The 13,960-nt window shown below is 42.9% G+C and overlaps 1 protein-coding gene across 44 annotated transcripts in view; it reads left to right on the top strand.

Annotated features, from left to right (window-relative positions):
* Arhgef11 (Rho guanine nucleotide exchange factor 11) overlaps positions 1-13,960 on the top strand; it is a 121,395-nt gene that overhangs the window by 62,409 nt on the left and 45,026 nt on the right. For 13 of the 44 annotated variants that reach the window (NM_023982.3, XM_087634705.1, XM_087634739.1 and 10 more), the window contains 8 exon segments: positions 978-1,010; positions 2,232-2,246; positions 2,564-2,655; positions 3,502-3,603; positions 5,308-5,357; positions 6,017-6,074; positions 6,931-7,109; positions 7,912-7,983. In NM_023982.3, the coding sequence (NP_076472.2) occupies positions 978-1,010; positions 2,232-2,246; positions 2,564-2,655; positions 3,502-3,603; positions 5,308-5,357; positions 6,017-6,074; positions 6,931-7,109; positions 7,912-7,983 (601 nt within the window). 44 annotated transcript variants of the gene reach the window in all.

Raw genomic sequence — 13,960 nt, forward strand, 5'->3', positions numbered from 1 at the left:
GCCAAAGTCCTTCTGTTTAAAGTAATATCTTCGTCACTACCTGTCGGGGGCAGGGTGGAAGGGAACACCTAACACCTGACAGTCTGTCTGTTCTCCATCATACCTGCCCTGGCCTATGGTTTGTTTGCTTGTTTGTTTTGTTTTTATTTTGGTTTTAGTGGAACCTGTCATGTCTGGTCATGGTCAACTCTCTTCTTTATTAGATAATGTATACTTGCGTTCAGTTTTGAAGCCCTATTCATGAGTGATAGAGTCATGCTGTGCAAGGCCATAGACTCAGTCCCCGCCACTCAAAACATAAAAGTGTTTCCAAGTTCAATGACTCTTCTGAGTTTCAGTAGGGATCTGGAAAGTCAGTTTGCTTCCAGAGTCAAGAGCAAGGTAAGAGGGACATTCTCTGGATTTAGACCCAGCTTGAATTGGATGGAGGATGTTGTGGGTACACTGAAGAAAGCAGTGGAGCAGCTGGAACCAAAGAGTCTTGACAAGCCCTTTTTGAGAGACCCATTTCTGACAGGAGGCTGGTAGTCCGTGGGGTCTGGGCCAAAATCCAAGTTTTCCTCATCCCCTTGCTTGTATCCCTATTGCCTGGCAGTGTCTGAGCAATGCTGTCCAATAACATTCCCTGTTGGAGAAAGGCGAGATACTGGAGCCTATCGAGCAATTCAGGGAAGCAGTAGCTTATCCTCATGTTAAACATTATGGCTAATGATCTAGTTAGCACTGCTGGATACAGGATGCACCTCTGAGTAATTTTACATAGATAAACTGCTGACTTTGCATTATTATAAGCTCACCACTGAATCAGCTCCCAGTCCTGCTCAGTCTGTCAGGTTTTTCTTTTAAACTAACCATCTCCAGTGTCTTGTCTGGTTTATGTTGTTCTGTTTTCTTTCTCTTTCTTCCTCCTGTCCTGAATCACTCTCTCCTGGGTCCCACATCTTCTTCTTTGATGTCTTCCTCTCTCTGACCCAAAGATCAGCCAGTAAAAAGCAGTCTCACCTGTCCAGGTAAGAGGGATGCATCTGGGGGAGAAAAGATTCCCGTATTTTTAAATGGGGGGGGAGGGTGGCGGTGGTGGTGGTGGTGGTGATATTGACTGGTTTCAGAATAGGGAGTATTAGTTTGTTTTGGAGACACAGTATAACCCAGGCCAGTCTAAAAAGTGTTGTATATAGCCAGACCACCTTGAACTCATCAGTCTTCCTGCCATGGCCTCCCAAAGGCCAGGATTGCAGTTGTCGGCCACTTCATCTGCCTCTTGGGAATAGTTAATATCATCACACAGGTCAGAAGTAAGCACAACAAAGAATATGACGAGAGGTCGTCAGCCCAGTGCCTGTTCTTTAGTCAACCCCTTTCCACCTCAGAGGAACTCTTCTACTCTGCAAAGATATTGCCGATGTTTACATATATAACAAATATGCAAGCACATCATTTCCTGTTTACCTACTGCTTTAAATGTCCACATAATTTTGTCCTTTCCCTTAATAGCATCATAGAAATCATCCTTTATACATAGGGTTTTAAGGACAAATTCTTCATTGTTCTATAGATATGAGATCATCGTTTCTGGTATTCTGCCATGGGCACAGTAATTCTCTTAGTCACTAACTACAGCTGAGATGGGGACCGCCCCTTCCTGAGGGCAGGCAGCAGCTCCTGATTCTGGAGCTGTGAACCTGTGCACATTCTAAAAAGCCAGGCCACAGCAGTGTTCTAGGTTTGTTTTCTGTCCCTGTATCTTCCCTAATTAAGGAAGAGATCAAGAAAGGAATCTATTGGTTGGTGAAATGTGCTTAGAGGGTTGAGGGTCTCAATCTCTAAGCAGTGTGCCAGAGGCTAGCTGTAGAGATGGGCTAATTGTGAGGTTGGAGTGTATGGTCACCAACAGAGCAGATTCCTATTCTTCAGTAGTATCCAGAAGATAAATGGATTTTTCAGAAGCTCAAACTATGGACACGCTCCTGGTATTTAAAGATCAAGGTTTCAAGTTGCCAATTCCCTAGTTCCTTAGTACTAAATGTCCAGGCACCATCTCGGAGAGGTGAGACTTTCAGAGACAAAGAGATGAAGTCATCAGTGCTCTGCTATGTTCATGGAGGCCTCTGTATGTGTCTGGCCCACCATGTCCTTCCAGTCTCCTCTTTTGCAAATCATCACCTAACACTAACTAGCTGTTTGTTTTTCTTGCATTCATTTTTCTCTGCTGCTCCGTTCTGTTTCATCAGCCCCATTGCATCCTGGTAAGACCCAGCAAGCACATGTATGTTTGCATAATCTTCCTGCTGTTGTCGCTTTGTTGTCTGACTCTACAAAGGGTATTTTTCTTCACACCTTGCTGAGTATTAAAGAGATCATACTTGCCCTGCCCAGTCAGGATTCCAGATAGGTGGTATTGCCAGGAGTATAGAACACATGACTAATTTCCTATTGGGATGACCAGGTTACAAGGTGGGTGGGTTATCTTTCACTGTTCAAGACTCTGGGCCCCATTTAACAGAGCCTGCTCTACTCCCTCTCTGCTCAACTCACTAATGTGTTTCCTTTACTCCTTCTTCAGGTTAAGTAGCCTGTCTTCTCTGGGAGATTCTACACCTGAACGCACATCCCCTTCTCACCACCGCCAGCCCTCTGACACTTCTGAGACAACAGGTAACTACCTGGTGGCATATCAGCACATAGACACTGGTGTGTGCCCTATAGAAAACTCCTGTACAGTTGTGTAAAACACCTGAACTTTATGTAGAACATGTAATGTGTATATTGGGTTTTATGGCACACATTAGGAGGTTTATAGCATTTACCTCCTTGTGCCAACCTAAGAAGTACGTTTTATATACTTATTTTGTGGAAAACTGAAGTAGAGAGAAACGTTAAGAAACTTGCCCAACCTCACACTTCTTGGAGGCAGCATTGAGGCTTGGAACAGTTGTGTCGTAACTCTAGGCCCAAGCCCCTGTCATCGCAGAGAACTGTCACGTATGTGCAGTGTCCAGTGAAGATCCACAGCAAAGACAGTTGGCATGTCTATGCATGAATATTGACATAAATAGAAGGGTTTCTCCTGACATTTATCACTCCCTGTATTTGGCAAGGAAACAACCCTAAATCACCTTCGTGGTTTATCCAGCTATTAACACCAGTCAGCAAGCTTTAGTGTCCCATTTGCTGTGGTCACTGGGTATGACAATGTAAAGTTTCCAGTCAACCCAGAGGTCTGCTTATCTTTACTACTAGTCCTGAGGAGCACAGCTAGACTTAGCTCTACCCCTTCTTCAGTCAGTCTCATCCATACAGACAGAAGGATCACCTCTCATATGGATTACAGGGTTGATTACATTTTTACCAGTCTCTGAGAATGCTGTATATGTGGACATGGTGACTCTGGGGAATCTTGGAATCTAGTCTTGGAAGGCATCTATAAAAAGCAATTGGCTGGCTTAGATATACTGACCTTCCAATGAGACTGCCTGACCAAACTCCTGTCCCCACCCCCAGCAGGTCTTGTTCAGCGCTGTGTCATCATCCAAAAGGACCAGCATGGCTTTGGCTTCACAGTTAGTGGAGATCGCATTGTACTGGTGCAGTCCGTGCGCCCTGGTGAGTGTCGTGACCCACCTGTCAAGAGTGGGCAGTTCTTTAAAGTGCTTCATGACTTGGAGACTGTTTAAATAGGGAATCTCTAAGGGAAGGGTGAATGAGTTATTCTAGAATTCTTGGTTGCAACCAAGATTAGCCATCACAGAGGCTAAGTGGTAAAGTACATTGTGATGCACATACATACATACACAATAAATAACTCCTTTAAAAATGTGCTGTGTGTGGAAATCTACTGGCAAATAACTTGAAATTAGAGAGAAAGTAGTTATTTTGCTGAATATATAAACATCAGGTTATTTCTAATGACTAGTAATTTAAAAATACTAAATGTGAGCTGGGCATTGTGGCACACACTTTTAGTCCCAGCACTTTCGAGGCAGAAGCAGGTGGATCTCTCTATGTATTCAGGGTCAGCCTCATCTACATATTGAGTTCCAGGGTAGCCAAGGCTATATAGTGAAACCCTGTTTGAAAAAAACAAAACAAATAAAACCACCGGGTATTTAGGCACACACCTTTAATCCCAGCACTTGGGAAGCAGAAGCAGGACAGCAGTCTCTGAGTTCAGAGGCATCCTGGTCTGCAAAGTGAGTTCCAGGACAGCAACCAGGGCTATACAGAGATACACAGTCTTGAAAAACAACAACAACAATAATAAAATCTGCCCACAGAGGCAAGAAGAGGGCATGGGATTCCCTGGAACTGGAGTTACAGGCAGTTACAGTTGGTGCCCAAAACAGTGAATGGTTCTAGGCACCAACCCAGGGCCTCTGCAAAAGTAGCAAGAGCTGTTAACCATTGAGACATCTCTCCGGCCATTTTAGATGAGGACAATATTAGTTCCCAAATTGAAAGCTAAAATGAAAGGTAGACTTGATATACTAGGAGCATCTAGCTGTACTTTGTGAGGGGTTTAGCAGATAAATACAACTTACAAGATTTAATGATCATCTTGGAGCAAATTTACAAGATATAATGTTCATGCTTCTCATTAACTTGTTTTTTGTTGTGGTGTTGTTGTGCTTCTTGGGTATAAAGATTACAATGAAAGCTATTTACAACCACATGGTGAACAAAAAACTCTGCAATTGAAAAGGTCAAGAGCATGGTCTTCTGAGCTCCTCTCTTGGTCAGCTGACATCAGAAGGCCTTAATATGGTCCACCTCAAATGAAGAGACTATCAATGGATTAAAAATCTTTTCAGTAGAGTGTTAAATCATCATCTCTAATGATAAGAACCCAGAACACTATCTTTATGAACTTCTCAAGACTTATAAAGCACCAGTTTGAAAGCTATTGTTTGGATCCCTTCTCTAATTCCTCTTATTACTTTACTAACTATATTTAATACAGTAAAATTGTGTCATGGGATAGTAAGAAATAACTCTTATCTGATCTTAAAACATTCAAATAAAGCAAAAGCATACTCTTCTCAGAGCCAGTGCTCCCTGTGCCCCATTAGTTGGCTGTCTGAACTCTATTCTCTGAGCTCGGTGAAGAAAGAGCAAAGCAGCAGATGTGACCTCTGCAGGCCACTGTAGATTAAAGTCATCATGTTGCTGGAGCAGAATTGGATGCCCACCGAGGATTTGATGTTCTGATATAAAATTTCAGAGCAGGTGATCTACGGGGGACTGTGGTATAGATCTGGTGGCTTTTAGGGGTGGCTGTAGGGCTGTGCTGACCAGCTCTTTTCCCCACAGGAGGCGCAGCCATGAAAGCTGGTGTGAAAGAGGGTGACCGGATCATCAAAGTGAGTAAGCTTGACCTCTCCCCCTTCTTACAGTGGTGGCAGTCAGGAGCTGCCTAGCACTGTGGCCTATCTCTACTTCATCTCCTTTCTCTCAGGCAGCCACTGGATTGGGATAGTACCATAGCAGGGAGGAGGGATGAAAATGGCCAGCTTCTGTGTTCTCCGCTCTTCAAATTCACTGACCTTGAAGTGTTCTGGAATAGGCTTTATTTATCCCTATTTCACAAAAGACAAAAAATAGGGTTAAGAGGAAGCAGCTGTGGCTAGTTAAGGACCCAAGCCCTTGGGTTCTTACCTTACTTTGTCTTCCACAGTGTTGACATGTCAATCTTCTGGATGTAGGTCTGTCTTTGCAGAGTGGAGCCCTGGCCACATTAAAGAAATCCTAGCAGCAGAGAATTTAACCCCTCTAGTAAGGAAGAAACCCATGGGGCCAGTTGATATACACAGGTGTAACCAAAAAAGTCAGTGAATGGAGACATGAGTCTTTTCCCTGAAAACTTAGAAGGCAGCTTGGAACAAACTGATAATGTAAATTTGAGTAAACAAGTAGCCAGAGGTAACTGAAAAGCACTGGGAAGTAGCCTAAGGAAATGCCATTTTCAACTTGGAAAAAGGTTTACACCACTAATACTCAATGTTATTTGTCCCTTGAACAGGTAAACGGCACCATGGTGACCAATAGCTCACACCTGGAGGTGGTAAAGCTTATCAAATGTGAGTTGCTTAGGGCATAACAACTAAAAAAAAAAAAAAAAAAAAAAAATAGAAGATTTGGTTTACTCTGGGACAAATTGGCAGGTTTACTGACCCTTCAGGTGTCGTTTATAGACACTGAGAAGGCAGCTGAAACCTCATCTTTAGTCTTGACATGAGGGATCAACTTAAACTGCTGTAAACCAAGCATGGCGTGATGCCTAGCAGACACTCTTCATCTTCATTTGCAGCACACCATCTTTGCCCCTCCTGACCGTATCCGACTAAGACCACTCATTTAATTGTCATCCGTTTTGTTCACATTTTACCTATGGTGGCAGAAGAGAGGCAAGAAATTCTAGCCAGGAACACCTTACCAAGGGAGTCTGTGCAGATAGACAGACGGTGTACTGAGGAAGTAAATGACAAACGTGGGAAGTTTGGGAGAGTAGAAGGCTAGAGTTTAAAGTGCCTGTTGTGTCCAGGCAGGCAGCGTGCTGCACTTTACGTTGGTTCAGTTTAATGAGATAAAGAAAGAAGCTGAGCATGGTAGTGCACCCACACCTTCTCATCTACACTGAAAGACTACCTCGAAAAAGAGAGAAGGGGGGCAGTGAGATGACTCACAGGGGTGTTTCCAGAGATATTTATGGTTAAGATTTTGGTTGGGGTCTATATGTGAAAAAAGGAGATCTTGGTTGGTGCAGGGCAGGAGGACAGAAATTAGCAAATGGCTAGAACTTTAAAAATGGGATTTTAACCTTCAGGGTTGTGAGGCTTAATAAATGGAGAAAGACGATTTTCTTTGTGCTTAACTAAGTACTCTTCTTAGGAACACTGGCACTCAACATGCCTCTTCTCTCTTCCTTCCTCTTAGCTGGCACCTATGCTGCGCTTACCCTCCTAGGCTCTTCTCCTCCCTCCGTCGGCGTCTCTGGGCTCCAGCAGAATCCATCTGTGGCAGGAGTGCCCAGAGTTAACCCCATCATTCCTCCACCACCTCCCCCGCCACCCTTGCCACCTCCACAGCACATTACTGGACCCAAACCTCTTCAGGTAATAGTCTTCCAGACGCCTGCTGATCACTCTAGGGATTCTATGACAGTCTCCCTCAGTGGAACTTAAATTAAATGAGGTTGTGGTAAGCAGAACAAAGAAACATGTGACTACCACCAAAAAATTAAAAATGCAGTCTACGTAAAAGGATTTTCATGCCTTATGTCCTACTCCTCTGAATGCATTCGTGGTTTTATAGGTAGTATCTTGAGTGTGTTTCCTCACTTAGTGGAGACTCACAGAGGACGTCTGGGAGTACTCTTCCTACCTGGGACCCAGGCATGGACAGGAGCATCTCTTAGAGACTGTTGCCAGTTGGTGTTGAGAGGGTGTGCTTGTAAGTCAAAGAGGAGGAGACTGCTTCCCAGAGCAAGAGGGCTCCCTGGAAGAGTGCAGTACAGAGGACAGTCAGGAGAGGGATGAGTCAGAAAGAACAAAACAGGTAGAAAAGAGCCCCCGAGTAGGAAAGCCTGTGTAAAGACTTCGAGGTGGCAAGACGCAGATATGGATAAGAAGCAGGTTTCCAAATTGAATAGAAGATTGAACCAGTGCTTTGGAGAAGTTAGAAAACAGTTCACTATTAAAGCTGATTGCAGCCAGGATGTCAGAAGCTCAGTAGTAAAGTTTAAACAAATTAAGATTTTATGTTAATGGCATTCCAGCAAGGTGCTACATTATCCAGAGTGTACTCATGACTAAGATTCTGTTCTCAACATTTTTCCTCACCCAGAAAGGAGCAGATAGAAGAGAAGCTGTTGAGCTAGTCCCCAGGTCTCACTATACTGTTATATTTCATTCCTAGGATCCTGAAGTCCAAAAGCACGCCACTCAAATCCTCAGGAATATGCTAAGACAGGAGGAGAAAGAGTTACAGGTAAGATCATTGTTAAAGACAGATTAGCATTGCCTTCATGAGATTATCCCTTATCACAGCAATCTACCAGTGTGTACAACTTAAGTTCTTATTTTTGGGAACTTGATTTTGTAGACCATATCCAAGCATAGTAACACCTTAGGGCTGTTGGTATATAGCCCAGTGGTAAAGCACATGCTTGAGGCTCTTGTTTCAGTCCCCAGCAAACAAAATGCTATCTCCAAACCATTAAAGGGTTGCCTTTGGACAATAGAATTTGTTAAAGCAGACCAATAAGTTGAATAGGACAGCAGAGTCCCATGGTTCATACATTAGGAGGACGACTGATGAAATATAAATAAATAAGGACACAGACTAAAGTGAGAAATTAGTAGAACTAAGGAACATGCAGTTCATTGGAATTGCTCCTAGAGGAATCAAAGGGAATGAACGGTAACCTGGGAGGTAGGGTGGGTTGAAGAATGCTGGTCTAAACTGATGAGAGAGAGGATCAAGAGAGACTACCAGGCCAGAAAGTATTATGATGGGCACAGAGACCAAGAAGAAGATTAGTTTGGCTGGAATAGGTCATCCTGTAAGTTCTTAATATATAAAACATTGCTTTAGTTTCTGTGGTCTATAAAAAGGAGATGAGGTGGTTCTTACCTTCACTGTACTTAACATCTAATGGGGGAAATTTCAAATTCTAGTAAGGGGGGAGTAGGAAGAACAAAGAGTTTGTAATAAAAATGTAAAGGAAGAACAATTACAGTGGCATGTAAAAACTTTGCAGTAAGTAAAAATGGTGTTTTGGTTGGGTTTGAAGGAGTGGAACTTTAACAGACAAAAAGAAATGGAGGAAACCCTAGCATATAACCTTCATTCTAGGACTTGGGAGAGTGAAGCAAGTGATCTTGGTTAATTTAAGGCCTGCCTGGTCTATGTGGTGAGTTTCAGACCAACCAAGGCTACATAGAGTGACCCTGAGTTTGGGGAATGTTAGTAAGAAAACAGTTTAGGTCCAAGGCATGGAGTTGTGAGAACACACTTAGCGAGCTCTGTGTTCTTGCGGCATGCTAAGTATTCTGTACAGCAGCAGTGAGTGAGGGTGGCCTTAGAAGTAGGAGTTAGAATGGCTACAGAGACTATTAAGAGATGTCCCTTTCCCCTAAGGAGTTATACCAATGCCATAGAACATGATGGGATAAATGAAGATATGCTTATTGTGTTGTAAATTGGCACTGGTATATTCACATTGGACACCAAGACACTGTGCCTATATGATGCCGCATATATAGGTTAGTAGACTAGAATTCAGAATTGTGTAATGAAGTTTATACATCTGTGGCAACTCATTTCCAACAAAGACACTAAGACAATTCAATAGCGTTTGTCTCTTCAACAGATAGTGCTGGGTCAACTGGGTATGTACAAAAAGTTAGTTTGTGTCCTTAGCTCATGTAATTAACAAAACTTAGGAATGGATTAATAAAGTCTCAACAAACAAAACTATAAAACTCCAGGAGATGGGGAAGAGGGACCTGCATCTGAGCTGAATATGGACAGATGGTTTCTTGTCATTATTTCCTCAGCACTGTAGCTACACAGCATTTATGTTGTGTTTGATATTCTAATTAATGAGCAGAGAAAAGCACAAATCTTTTTACAAGGAGACATGAGTATACATTTTCATAACCCTGGATTAACTGCTGGTTTCTTTATGCTAATAAAAGTACAAATAATCCCCTAAAAGATAGCTATCATCAAAATTAAAATGTATGTGTATGAAGGAATAAAATAAAATAATAAAAAGGCAGCTCACGGGCTGGGGATTTAGCTCAGTGGTAGAGCGTTTACCTAGGAAGCGCAAGGCCCTGGGTTCGGTCCCCAGCTCAAAAAAAAAAGAACCAAAAAAAAAGACAGCTCACAGAAGAAAAGAAATACCTCACAGTCAGATATCTGCTAAGGGTCCAACTACCAGGATACGTAAAGAACTCTTCCACCTCACAAGTAAAAAGGCAAATAATGGGGCTGGAGTGATGGCTAAGTGGTTAACAGCACCGGCTGCTCTTCCAGAAGACCCAGGTTCAGCTGCTAGCACCTACATGGCAGCTCACAACGAACTCCAGTTCCAAGGTGTCCACTGCTCTCTTGACTTCAGTGGGCCCTGCATGCACGAGGTACACAGGCATACATGAGGCACAATCTCCACACACACAAAATAATAAAATATTTTAAAAAAAAAAAGACAACACAGTTAATAATTTGACAAGGGGGCTGGAGAGATGGCTTTGTGGTTAAGAGCACTGACCGCTCTTCTAGAGGTCCTGAGTTCAATTCCCAGCAACCACTTGGTGGCTCACAACCATCTATAATGACATTTGATGCCCTCTTCTGGTGTGTCTGAAGACAGCTACAGTGTACTCATAAAAAAAAAGAATGGCAAAGGCTATAACGTTTTTTCAGTAGTAGAGCACTTGCCTAGATTCGGGATTCAGTTTATACTAAGCACGAGAAGCAAGCAAACAACAACCAAAACAAAACAGACAACCCGCTTTAGGTAAGAAGCTGACTAATTCAAAAGAGTATTTGACTTTTTTGAATTGGATATTTATTATAAGCTTTGTTGGGTTTTTTGTTTGTTTGAGTTCCCCCGCCTTTGGTTGTTTTGTTTGTTTTGGTTTTATTTATTTATTTATTTTGGTTTTGGTTTTGGTTTTCTAAGCCAGGGTTTCTGTGTGTACCCCTGGCTGTCCTGGAACTCACTCTGTAGACCAAGCTAGCCTGGAACTCGGAGATCCACCTGCCTCTGCCTTCCGATTAGAACCATGTACCACTACCACCCAGCTTTTTAAAATATTTTTTAAGAATGTGTATGTGGAGGTACTCTAAAGCTCAGGAGAGGCTATCAGATTCTCTGGAAGAGTAACAATGTTCTTAACTCCAGAGACATCTCTCCAGCCCCATAAATTTATTCTTATTCTAAACAAAATTAGCCAAGAATTTGAACAGTTCTTAAAGAAGACACACGCTAGCATGATGACATGCACCTGTAGTTTCACACGTGGAGTCTGAGGCAGGATTGCAGTTTGGAGGCCAGCCTAGGTTATGTAGTTTAAAAAAATTACTAAAAACATTAGAAGGGGGAACAGAAATACTCACAGGAGGAAATACAGAGACAAAGTGTAGAGTAGAGACTGAAAGGCCATCCAGAGACTGCCCCACATGGGGATGCATCCCATATACAGTCATCAAACCCAGACAGTATTGCTGATGCCAAGAAGTGCATGCTGACAGGAGCCTGATATAGCTGTCTCCTGAGAGGCTGTGCCAGAGCCTGACAAATAACTGAGGTGGATGCTCACAGCCAACCATTGAACTGAGAATGGGGTCCCCATTGGAGGAGTTAGAGAAAGGACTGAAGTAGCTGATGGGGTTTCCAACCCATAAGAAGAACACAATATCAACCAACCAGACCCCCCCAGAGCTCCCAGGGACTAAACCACCATCCCAAGAGAACACAGGGATGGACCTATGGCTCCATCGGCATATGTAGCAGAGGATGGCCTTGTTGAGCATCAATGGGCGGAGAGGCCCTTGGCCCTGTCAAGGCTCAGTGCCCCAGTGTAGGGGAATAACAGGGTGGAGAGGTGGGAGGAAGTGGATGGGTGGGTGAGGGAGTACCCTCATAGAAGCGAAGGTGGAGAGGAGAAAATAACGAGGGGAAACCAGAAAATGGTATAACATTTAAAATGTAAATAAAAAAATGCAATTAAAAAAAAAAACCACAATGAAAGAACTCCATGTAGCCAATAAGCATGTGAGAAGACAAGGACTGCTTCACAGCCACTGGGGTTTTTATAGCCAAAACAATGCAGAGTAGCATTCTGGGAAGGGCCGTAGACAAACCTGAGGAATGTTTTTTATGTTTTGTCTGCAAGTTTACTTCTTGGACTGTTTGCATCACTGACAGTGGGACTATAAAAGAGTACACTCTTGTGGAAATGTTAGACAGTTCTTCCAGGTGTTAAACACAGGTACTGTATAATCAGATAAATCCACTCTGACATAAATGCCAAGCAGAATTGAAAATTCATATTCACACAAAAATGTGTGCATGAACATTTATGACAACTATCTTTATAATAGCCAAAAGGAAATAACCTAGAGTCTGTCAACTGATAAGAAAAATGAGGTCTATGTACAACACAGTAGGATATTTAGCCATAAAAAAGAATGGATGCATGCTATAAATGGAAGCACCCTGAAGACATTCTAAGTGAAAGAAGCCAGACAGAAGCCCACAAAGGTTGTGGTTCTGTCTGTGTGGAATGTACAGAGTAGGCAAATGCTCAAAGACAAAGAGGTTGGTAGACTGGAGGCTGCCAGAAGCTGGGAAGTGAGAGAGGTAGACAGTGATTGCTTACAGGAGCCAACTTTCTTATTGAAGTAATGAGAATGTGCTGGAATATGATAGTGAGAATGATCACAATGGTGTGAATATACTAAAAAATTCTATTATTTACTTTAAATACATTTAAATTATGTGAATTATATCTCAGTGGCAAACTTTAAAATAATTCTTGGACACCATAGAAGCCTGAAAGAGTGAGTAATTCATGCAGTTTTCTATCAGTGCTTTCCTGAGGTGATAATTGAATTGGGTTCAGTCTGTGACCAGGCATTGAAATGACAGAAGAGGGCAGTGGTTGGCAAGTGATTTGGGTCACTTAAAGATCTTGGAGTCTCTCCTAAAGGAATCGATCAAGGATTTTCCAATCACTCTTCTTGAAAGAAGTGTTTGGGGAGCTGGAGAGATGATTCAGTGGTTAAGAGTGCCTGCTGTTCCTGCAGAGGCCCCAGACTCAGTTCCCATCACCCACTTGGAACTGCCTGTAACTCCATCTTCAAATCGTCATGGGCCCTTTGGCCTGTTCAGGCTCCTGCACATACATACCCTGAGGCACACACACTTGTCATAAAGAAACCTTGGTGCTGGCTGTTCTTAGTATATGAGATGAGGGCAGACTTGACAAGAACAATAGAAATTAGAATGAAAAAGAGAACATGTCAGAAATGTCTCAGAAGTCACGTCAGGGGAACTTGAACTGTGTGCTAAGAAGAGAAAGAGTAAAGGATGGCTCTGAGTTTGCTGCCTGGGTGCCCTGGGTGGAGTCAAATAGGGCACAGGAGCAAGGCTTACAGGTCGACTTTGAGTCTGAATTGAGCATGCCTGTGAGGCATTTAAGTAGTCTCTCTATCCTCTGGGAAATGGCTCTGGAGAAAGGAGATTCAGATATCCTCAGCAACAAGATAATCACTGAAGCTGGGGTCGGGCTGAAGCCAGCCAGCACACCAACACAGGAGAGAAACCTGAAAGTGGATTGAAGATTTGTGTGCGTCTGGCACTGTGCCAGCATCCAATGTCTGTACATACCATTTGCTGCTATTGGATCTTTTAAAGGGTAGCTGCTGAGGTGATGGGGCTCAAAAAACAATCTATATTGGTAGAAATAATTTTATTGTGGGAATTTGCTCTTAATTGGGTAGGATAAAGGAAGGAACCATTTGAAAAAGATTTTAAAGGTAGCTGATTGATGTCTAAGGAACACTCAAAGTGATTAGAGTGGTTTGGAGTGATAAAAGATGCAAGTTCGGAGTCACAAGAAGAGAGACATGGATGCCGTCTTACTCAAGGTTCCTATTCCTGCACAAAACACCATGGCCAAGAAGCAAGCTAGAGAGGAAAGGGTTTATTCAGCTTACACTTCCACATTGCTGTTCATCACCAAAGGAAGTCAGGGTAGGAACTCACACAGGGCAGGAGCTGATATAGAGACCATGGAGGGGGTGCTGCTTACTGACTTGCTTCCCCGTGGCTTGCTCAGCTTGCTTTCTTATAGAACCCAGGATCAGCAGTCCAGGGATGGCTGTAGGCATAAATTTTTTAAAAATTTTAGGGGCTGGGGATTTAGCTCAGTGGTAGAGCGCTTACCTA

Source organism: Rattus norvegicus, chromosome 2 (assembly GCF_021556685.1).
Source record: "Rattus norvegicus strain SHRSP/BbbUtx chromosome 2, alternate assembly SHRSP_T2T, whole genome shotgun sequence".
In the NCBI taxonomy this organism is placed as follows: domain Eukaryota; kingdom Metazoa; phylum Chordata; class Mammalia; order Rodentia; family Muridae; genus Rattus; species Rattus norvegicus.